General features: G+C 30.8%; 1 protein-coding gene across 1 annotated transcript in view; it reads right to left on the reverse strand.

Annotated features, from left to right (window-relative positions):
- The window catches only part of LOC117175477 (transient receptor potential channel pyrexia-like), a 179,335-nt gene that overhangs the window by 1,729 nt on the left and 166,955 nt on the right, over nucleotides 1-10,651 (reverse strand). The window contains exon 3 of the mRNA XM_033365184.1: nucleotides 2,594-2,769. Within this exon, the coding sequence (XP_033221075.1) occupies nucleotides 2,594-2,769 (176 nt within the window). The remainder of the gene's footprint in view (nucleotides 1-2,593; nucleotides 2,770-10,651) is intronic.

The following is a 10,651-nucleotide window of genomic DNA, read 5'->3' on the forward strand; positions in this document are numbered from 1 at the left end:
GTATAGAGCTCCAAGGAGATTATGTTCAAAAATAAAAAAAAATTTACCCAAAAAAAATTGTTTTTATACTTCATTCTAAGGACTTATTGAACTACCCTCGTAAAAGTCAATTGAACAATGAGTAATAAGTTAAAACTATTTAATTATAGTATGAAAATACTTTTTATTATATTGTCTAGACATTTGTTTTTTTTTCATTTGAATGCTTTGTTCAGTACCTTTCCTGATGATAAATTTTAACAGTGTTTGCGAATTTTTCAAAAGATTGTCCTGCCACAGTGCTTCTTTCCACTTCTTACAAGAACTCTGATTTCTTCTCGAGTTTTCGAAAAACTTCCCCTATTTCTAATTTTTATCAGAAATGTGAAGTGAATGAATAAAACTCATTGAAAAAACCCAAACATTCTTCGAAAAAGCAAATTTTTTTAGTTGAAAAGTCTACTATTATATTTTGACTTCCGAATTAATATTGTTTAATTGGAAATTCAACTCTTTGGTTGAAAATTTCACTGTTTTGTTAATATGGCAACTACTTTGTTAAATATTCGTTTAATTTTTAGTGCAAAATTAATTTTTTCAACAGAAGATTTAAATTTTCCAGGATTGATTCTGATTTATCATTTTAGGTATAAAAATCAACTGCTTGGTTAAATATTAATATTTTTTATCTGAAAATTCGAGTAACTGGTTGGGAATTGATATAATTTGTTGATGATTTTTCTTTTTCTTTTATTATTCTTCTAGATTGAAAAATCACCTTTAGGTTGAAAATATGATCATACAACTAATTTTTCTTTTTTTATAATTAACTTTCATCATTGAAAATGTAACTATTGAATTTTTGTCCGCATGCTAACATTCTAAATTAAAAATTAATCTTTTTTGGTTAAGCATTTATGTATTTTATATAAAATTCCATAATTTGGTGAAAAATTGGACAATCCGATAGAAATTAACTTTTATGTTATAAATACATAATTTTGCTTGAAAATTAAATTATTTATTTGAAAATCAAACTATATAGGTAGAAAATTCATCTTGTTCATAGAAACTTCATCATTTTGGTAAAGGTTTCTACTGTTTTGTTTAAAATTATTTTTAAAAAAATTTAATTTAACTGATTAAAATTTTTTTAAATTTCTTCTTAGTTGGTTTAAAAGTTAACTATTTTAGATATATTCGACTTTTTAGCTTAAAAACTTAACTATTTTTATAAAAGTTCATCTGTTTAGTTGAGGATTCAATTATTTTTCTGAAAATTCGTATTTATCCGTATGAGTCAACTGATTGACAATTATTTTTTTGTTTGTTTATTGAAAAGTGAGTTTTTAAAACGAAAGTTTAACTATTGCATTTTCGGTTGAAAACTTATCCTTTGCAGTTAAAATTCAACCATTTGCTTGAAGTCATCATTTTTAATGCGAATTTCATCCTTTGTGAGAGAAAAGGCATCTCTATTATTTGAAAGTTTATTTCTCTTATCTGAAAATGAACTTTTTCGTCTAATATTCAACTGTTTAATCGAAAATGCAAATAGTCAATTTTGTGGTGTCAATAATATTGTTCTTCAATGTATCTACAAGGATTTAAATTTCTTTTTTGGTCAGAGAAGTGTTAACGTGTTGCAAAACATTTTTGATCCCTTCAAGTGTAACACTTCGTGAGGTTAGGAAGACCATCCACCCTTTAGAATTTTTACGTAATACGTGAGCGTTCTTTTCCAGTAGCGAGTTTTTTCTTTTCCGCCTCTCGTCATTTATAGAAAATCTTTTGTCGTATCCCAAACCTAACTTATAATAAATTTCCAAGGAATACCCAACGTACTCAAATTTGATTGGTATTTTAATTGATAAAAAGTCCCTACCGTATGCAGCCGGTTCTTATTACCGGCGCTAGCATTTAATAATTTGGTCAGAGAAGTGAAAAACTGCAGAAAACCAAAAGTCCTGAGCACATACTGTCTACCCACATTCATCCCCAGCGTTGAATCAGCACTAGCTTCTGCCGTCGATGCCATAATTATTTTACCGTAAAACCATATCCCTTTCAAGGTAAACGTGACTCACGCTCAGTTCTAGCCATGGATCAGGGAGTTTATATGAGAAAAATTATGAAGGCGGCATAAGGGGTGGGATGCTTATATAGAGTTTTACATCATTCTAGAATTCTTGTGTTGTTTATTTAAATAACACTTTCTTTTGGCAACACTGCTCCGACCCAGTTCGCTGATAAATCTCGCTAGCAAGCACCTAAGGCAAATAGCTTTACAAAGTCATTACATAAAGCTCTCCACTTGGGCCTATTAGTGTCCACGGTTTTTGATTCAGGCGTCATTTATCAAAATATAAAATTGTGTATTACATTAATACGATTTAAAAATTAAGTTGATTGCGCCTTTTAACTGAGCATGGTACTAGTACTCGGGGTATTCCAGAGCGAGAAATCAAAATTGCGTGTAAAATCTTTTAATAACGGGTATAACACGGTCGAGTCTGACTTGAGCCGTAAATGCCAAGAATACTTGCGTATGAATGAGGCTCGTAAAAGGACGCAAAAACGTCGAAATGCGGAGATCGAGAAAAAACATTAGTACTTGTAGATCTCTGCGATGGCTTTAACGTTGCAAATCCAGACGCAGGTGACACGTCGAGGCCTGCGAAACGAATTAGCTGGTATGCAAAAAAATATCGCCACTATTTCTAGTCCTTGAAGAGGAGAGTCCTGTCGACTGGCTTTTTGTCCTGGTGGGTGGCAGGTGCCAGGCTTTTGCTGTGCGAAAAGAAATATTTATAAAAAAGCATAGATTCGGTTTTTTGAAATAAAAGTATTTCAAAAACTATTAATTTAAATTTGGCATGAGAAGAAAGACAAAATTCTATCTAGTAAAATTAACGGAATGAAATTCTCGCAATCGTTGATGTTGAACACCTGATTGGTTGTTGTATACTGCGTGAATATTATTTAAAATGGCTCTTTTCCGTTTCTTCTTTTAAAATTTTCTGGAATTTCGTAAATCGCATTCTACAATCGAGAAATTTTATTTCTAAATACTTATATCTGAAAAGGAATATTTTAAATTTCAATGATTCTTTAATAATAAATTCTGAAATTATATTCTTATCCTTTGAACCAAATGTTTTAAAAATTACAAAAGGATTTTATTGATAAATTTAGTAAATCAAAATTTTCACATAAGTAATTTCATTTGGTGATATAATTTTTTTCTGAATGTGTCTAAAAATTATTAATGAAAGAATACATTTTAATTTTTAATTATTTTTCATAAGAAAAAATAATTGTGTTCTTAATATTTTTCTATCACACTATAATTCGCACATCTTTCACACTTTGAAAGGTATAAAAAATGAAATTATGAAAAAAAACTTAGAATATCTTGATATACAGACAATAGAATTTCTGTGAAAATTTGAAATGATTTCGGTCTTACATTACCAGGTTAATTTTAAGCGTTGAAGATTTCGAAATATGCCAAAAAAGAATCTGGAAGATTTCAAGACAATTTTGTAGATTTTAGACTTCTTGCAAGATTTTAAAAAGTGCAGGAAAACTTTAAACTACTTCAAAAGATATAAATTTTTTTTTTAAATATACAAAAATAATTTTAAAATTTCAAAAACTAATAAACCAAAATATATAATATTGAAGATTTTGAAAAAACTTCCTAAGATTCCAAGGAAAATGTTAATTGATTTTTTATATAGAAAATTTATATTTAAATGAATATTTAATATTTAATCTTCAAACAATTTAAAAGATTTTAAAGATATATTTTTTAATTTCGCAAGACAACAAAACTGTACAAAAAATTCAAATCAATTTCAGAGATATTTAGAAATTTTTGAAAAATTTTGAAAGGTTTCATGATAATATCATTTTTTACATTATTCCTGGGAATATTAAAAGTGATTCTTCATTTTGGGAAATTAAATTTAAGAGAATATTTACAGAGAGCTTAAAGCATTAACAAATATTAAAAGAATTAGAAAAATGTATGCGGAAGATTTTGAGATAATTTAAGGAATAATTCGAGTAGTAGTTTAAAATATATTAAAAAATTTTCGAAGTTTTAAAGAGATTATAAATATTTTTAAGCTTCCAAAGATTGCCGAAAAATTTAAAAATTTTTTTAGGCAATTTTACTAGATATATGAAATCTTCAAAAATCTTTTTGATTTTTTTAGACAAAGCTAGGAAAATTACATTTATGAACAAAGAAACTTAATAAGTCAAGTCGAAAAACAACATGGTGCTATTACAAAATACTTCAGTGTTGCAGAAGATTAGATTTAATTCTTCATGAGTGCTTTGTCAAGATTGTATATACTTTGATATTCTCTTCACTCAGTATTATTTAAAAAATTTGAGCCAGATAATTTTTTAATTCGACGTCTGCAATTCGCTCTTGGCAATTTTCAATTCTGCAGAATCGTCCCTGCCGATTGACACGCAAACTGAAAGCCAAATTTCTGCGAGTCTACCTACTAATGAAGCAGCTGCAGCACTAATCTAAGTCACCTTTGAAATCGTAGAAACGAATTTCGTGTCTAGGAGGTCTACTTTTTTCACCATTTCGAATCACTGGTTTTGTAACTCAGACACGCCAGTGTTTCTTTGTTGGTTTTTTGCTAGGAGTTGGAAAAAAATCGAAAATTGGTTTGGATTTTTAAACTCCCAGAAAAAAGCATAATTACAACATTTTATTTAATCTCTGAGAAACTAATTTCTTCTTTAGAAAAATCTAAATCTCAACAAAAACATCTACGATGCAAAAAACTTCACTATATGTAAAAGCTTATCAGTACAATTATAATCTTTTTTAAATTAAAAATTTGTCAATTTATTCGAAAAAAATCACTTTTAAGACTTTATAAATTAGAAGAATTATAGAATTTTTAATAATGTATTGGAAGAAAAGGAATGATGTAAACTTAACGAGATTTGAATCTAATTTTTTTCAATATACAACCGAAATTTATTGATATTAGTTTAAAAAATATAGAAGGATTTAAATAATTGTTTCAAAATCTTGATCCAAGAATTTGATGATTGAACGAAAGAAAATAATAGACGCTATATTCCTATCAAGGCAACACATGAATGAAGGATTAACGAGTGTGTGAAATTCTATAGATGTGCTGCAATCGACCATTATTTTCCTACCATGACCACTTGATGCTGATTTGTTAGAATCTTTGATCCTAAAAAATTACAGCGCAACAAGAGCTAAATGTCTTTATTATGAAAGAAAGAAAGCGAGTCCGAGAGAGAATAAATGATCAAGACACGATCCAATGCTCTGGGAGGGTATCTTGGTATCTCCCATTCAGCGAGAGATTATGGCCAAGACGACCTGGAATTCTTCTGAAAAGTAATTTATCACGAGCAGCAATCACGCGCTATCTTCGCACCACCGAAAATCTTTATTTGGATTCCGCTTATCGCCTCAGCGCTTTCTGAATCGCGTCGCATAACGAATCGAAGAAAATTAACGGTCTCTTTGCTCGCAATGCGATACCAAAAATAAGAGACTTTCCATTCTCGTTAAAGTTTGATTTAAGCTTCTGTTCAAGCTCCAGAGAAGTATTATGGATGCCTTCGGTCGATCCATGAGCGTGACAAAAATCCAGCATGAGTTCAATTTTACGAGAGAGAAAAAAAAGAGTCTGGTGTGCTGGGAAACAAATTCGATCGAAAGGTACACGATGTTCATTTTATTTGTATAAATTAGCCATTTCATTAATGAAAGACTTATTTATTATATTTCAGTGACCGAAATGGTTGTTGGCTTTCTTATCATATTCAGATCCACTTCAAATTTTGGTTACGTTCAAATATAAATTTAAACCGGATAGTACAGTCAAATTAGATGAACAAGGAGGTTTTCTAGAACAAATTGGTGGTAGCAATTTTGTTTTTGCATATTGTTCGTAAGGAATTCTTGATGAAACCCTTAAAACCTTTCGGTCTTTAAGTATTTTGGAATATTTTTTATTGACAAACAATGAAAAAATTACGCATTTTTCAAAACTGTTGTAGGAATGGTTGTTTTCAGTCAAGAAATACATAAAATTGTGTAAGAAATGATTTCTAAAGAATGAAAAAAGCTTTAACTTATATGCATCATCGATTCCGCTGTGACTAAAAGTTTGAAAAATATGAATTAGTTCATTAACAACACCATTTTCTCTACTACGTTTCACTTGTCATAAGTGCTTATTGTTGCTGAAATAATTCTGACTCAATTCTACTTATTAAGAAGAGATGAAAATACAAAACGACTTTGAAGGAAGCAAGAAACTACTTTACAAAAAAAATGAAAAGAAATCAAAGTACACAATTTGTCAACATGAGAAATACGATGTTGAACACGATGCAATAGAAAACTCAATTGAGAAAGTCTGCGTCACTGAGGTTAGAGATATAATTAAGAACTTGAAAAAGGGTAAGGCTGCCGGGGTAGATGGTATTAACGCTGAAATGCTTAAACACGGTGGCGAGTGCATTCCACATAGACTGTACGAATTGATAAATTTATGTTTCGAGATGGGAGACGTCCCAGGCCATTGGAAAAAAGCGATGATCGTACCAATATACCATAGAAAGGGAGATAAAAGCGACTGCAATAATTACAGAGGGATTAGCCTATTAAGTACCGTAAGTAAAATATACTCAAAAATACTTATTCGTAGGGTAATGAAAATAACAGAAGCAAAGATTTCGGAATTTTAAAGTGGGTTTATGCCAGGAAGGTCATGCACGGATCAAATATTTTACTCAAGGCAAATAACAGAAAAAAGTCTGAGAGTAGGAAAAAAAGTTTTCTGTGCATTTGTTGACCTAGAAAAAGCTTTTGACAAGGTAGATAGAAGTAAACTTTGGGAAATCCTGAAAGAGGATGGAGTCAATGGATGGATCCTACAAGCTATAAAAACAATATATACAGGTAGCAAAGCGAGTGTAAGAGTGAATGGGAAACTGAGTGACTGTTTCGATATTATTCAAGGAGTCAGACAAGGATGCGTTATGTCTTCATGGTTATTTATATTATTTATGGACAAGTGTTTAAGAATGGCTCTCTTCGACGAAGAGGGTGTGGATCTCAAAAGAGTAAGGGTACGTGGGTTAGCGTTCACAGATGATAAGGTTGTCATGGCAGAGTCTATCGAAGACTTACAAAGAATGTTGAATAAACTAGATGCAAGCATGAAGTGCATGTGCCTCAAAATTAACGCAAATAAAACAAAAACTATGGTTTTCGAAGGAAAAAGTGAGAAAACACTATGCAATATTTTATTAAATGATGAGAGAGTTGAACAAGTTGATAAGTTCGTATACCTTGGACGCTTATTTACTAGGGACGGGAAGATAGATGAGGAATTAGATAGACGCATAAACGAAGGTAAGAAGGTTATTGGTAGATCAGGTCCCCTTATCAGAAGTAAAAATATATAAAATAAAATTAAAATGGCAATACATAATTCTATATTTGTACCGACTGTACTATACGGTAGCGAGACATGGACTTATCAAGAAAAAGATAACAGTAAAATTAACGGAACTGACATGAGATTCATGCGCATAATATGCGCGAAAACTCTGATGGACAAGTAAGTAACGAGATAATTCTAAAAGAATGTGGTGCAGAAGAGACGCTTGTAGACACATGGGAAAGAAATCAGTTAAGATGGTTCGAACATGTTGAGAGAATGCCAAATGAACGACTAACGAAACAAGTGTATCAAGGTAAATTAAATGGCTGCGTGCCCAGAGGTAGACCGCGGAACGAATGGTTAGAATGTGTGAATGAGACCCTAGTGAGAAGAGACATAAGAAGTCATAGAAAAACGATAGTCTGCATAAAAAAATGCGTGGACATAAAAGAATCTAGAGAAGTATGCCAGGACATGAAAGTATGGCTGCAAATAGTTAATAAAAAGAGTGTCAATAGAGTAAATGACGCCTGAAAAAAAGACCTTGGCCACTAATGGACCCAAGTGGAGAACCTTACATAACGAATTCGTGAGGATCTTCGCTTGGGGTGATTGCTAGAGAGATTGATCAGCAACCTGGGTCAGAGCAGTGTTGCGGAACGAACGTGTCATTTACAGAAATAACACGAAAATTCTGGATCAATCTGAAAATTCTCTATCCCTTCCACACACTACTCCTTTCCCCTACCGAGTGAGTCACGCCTACCCCGAAAGGGAAATGGCTTAATGCTGTAATAATAATTGCTTAAAGTCAATTTTCCAAACGATTAGAAAATTTTTTGTATCCTCTTCTTGTTATGTCCAGGTCTCGCTACCGTACAACAAATAGCCGGAGTAAAACAGTATTTCAGATATAAATGTTCAAATTTATTAGTTTATTTAAAAAATGTAGTTTTTAAGATAAACATGACTTCTTAACAAAATACTTGAATTTTCAACAAAGTAATTAAATTTTTAGCATAGTAGTTGAATTTTCAAGCTAGAAAGATAAAATCCCAAGAAAAAATGGTCATAGAATTTTCAGCAAAAAATATAAGTTTTGAAAAATAGAAAAGGTACATTTTAAGTTAATAAATAAATTTTTAACCAAAGACATAAGCCTTAAATCCAAATAATTACTTTTGAACAATTAAGTTTCGCACAAGTAGTTGAATTTTTAATTTGAGAATATTAATTCTTAGCAAAATAGTTAAACAATCAACAAAAAACACGAATTTTCAATTAAAAATATAAATCGTGAAGAAAAAAAATGATTTCTTAATAAAGTGATTTAACCAAATCATTCAAACAAATTAGTTGAATACTCAAGAAAGGAAGAACAATTTCTAACAAAAAAGTTTCAGTTTAATAAAAAAGGATATCTCTACTAAAACAGATGAATTTTTAAATGAAAAAGATAAATTTTCAACCAAATAGTTATATTTTTATCCAAAAGAAGATTAAATGTTTTTTAAAGCAGCTAAATTTTTATTAAAACCATTTTTTCAGGATTTGAATTTTTATCCATAAAATATTCTAGTTGAATTAAAAATTTCAAAATATATATTTTTCAACAAAAAATAAGTTTCTACGAAACAAATTAAATTTTTAATTAAAAAAAAAATGAGTTTTTGTAACCAAACAGGATGATTTTCTAGTAAAATAGTTAAATTTGTATCCAAGAAAAATGAAACTTATACTTAAATACAGGAATTTTCAATAAAAAATGACAAATGTTTTTAAAAAGTTGAACTTTCATCTAGTACAAAACGAGTTTTTAACAAAACAGTTGAATTTTCAACCATAAAGGATGGCTTTTAAAGAAAATTTAACCAATTTATAACTAAATAATAAAATTTACAACTGAAAAGATAATCTTCAGGAGAAAAATGTTGCGAATTTTAGAAAAATTACAAAAATGGATTAACGATCTCCTCCCCCTTTCCGTAAGAAACGGTAACAAATTCTCTTGACCCCTCCCCCTCCCCCACCTTTCTTGATCTGTTACGTAATTTAAGTACGGTTCATAATGCAGCATGCTGTATTCTCATCCGTTCTTTCAAGTACAATAATTTTGACTTTATTTACGTTAATTCTAAGAAGAACCATTGGCTGATTTGACGGTAAAAATCTTATTATTTGCAACGCTAACCCACGCAATTTAACAGCCCCATGATCGACATCTTATTCGCCTAATAGAGCCATTCCTAGACATTTGTCCATAAATATAATGAATAGTCGAGGACATAAAACATGCTTGCCTAACACCCTGCCTCAACCATTCATTTGTCAATTTATCCTTACAATCGCTCTACTATCTGCATATATTGTTTTTTTTTATATATAGGAAACAGCCATTGATTCCTTACTATTTCAAAATTTTATCGAGTTTAACTATATTCACGTTATCAAAGGATTTTCAAGATTAACAAGCACACGGTAAACTTTTATACTTACTTTCAGATTTTCTTCTTTGATCGACCTCAACTTAAGTCTCTGATCCGCTCATGATATTCCGTTATATTCTGTTATGTCCATGGCCTTACGAATTATTATTATTGTTATTATTATTATTATTACACCATTAAGCCATTTCCCTTTCGTGGTAGGCGTGACTCACTCGGTAGGGGAAAGGAGTAGTGTGTGGAAGGGATTGAGATTTTTCAGATTGATCCAGAATTATCGTGTTATTTATTTAAATAACACGTTTGTTCCGCAACACTGCTCCGACCCAGGTTGCTGATCAATCTCTCTAACAAGCTTCTTTTAAGTCTATGCATTTTTTCATGCAGGCTCTCGTGTTTCTGTGACTTCTTATGTCTCTTCTAACTAAGGGCTCATTCACATATACTAACCATTCTTTCCGCGGTCTACCTCTGGGCACGCTGCCATTTACTTTACCTTGATACACTTGTTTCGTTAATCGTTCATTTGGCATTCTCTCAACATGTTTGAACCATCGTAACCGATTTCTTTTCCATGTGTCTACTAGCGTCTCTTCTGCACCACATTATTTTAGAATTGTCTCGTTACTTACTTTGTCCATCAGGGTTTTCCCACATATTATGCGCATGAATCTAAGTATGATAAATATTGTCTAATACTTTAGAATTTTAGACTTTTGAGTTTAAGGACCCAATAATAAAAATTAGAACAAGATC

The sequence above is a fragment of the Belonocnema kinseyi genome, chromosome 6 (assembly GCF_010883055.1).
Source record: "Belonocnema kinseyi isolate 2016_QV_RU_SX_M_011 chromosome 6, B_treatae_v1, whole genome shotgun sequence".
Taxonomy (NCBI): domain Eukaryota; kingdom Metazoa; phylum Arthropoda; class Insecta; order Hymenoptera; family Cynipidae; genus Belonocnema; species Belonocnema kinseyi.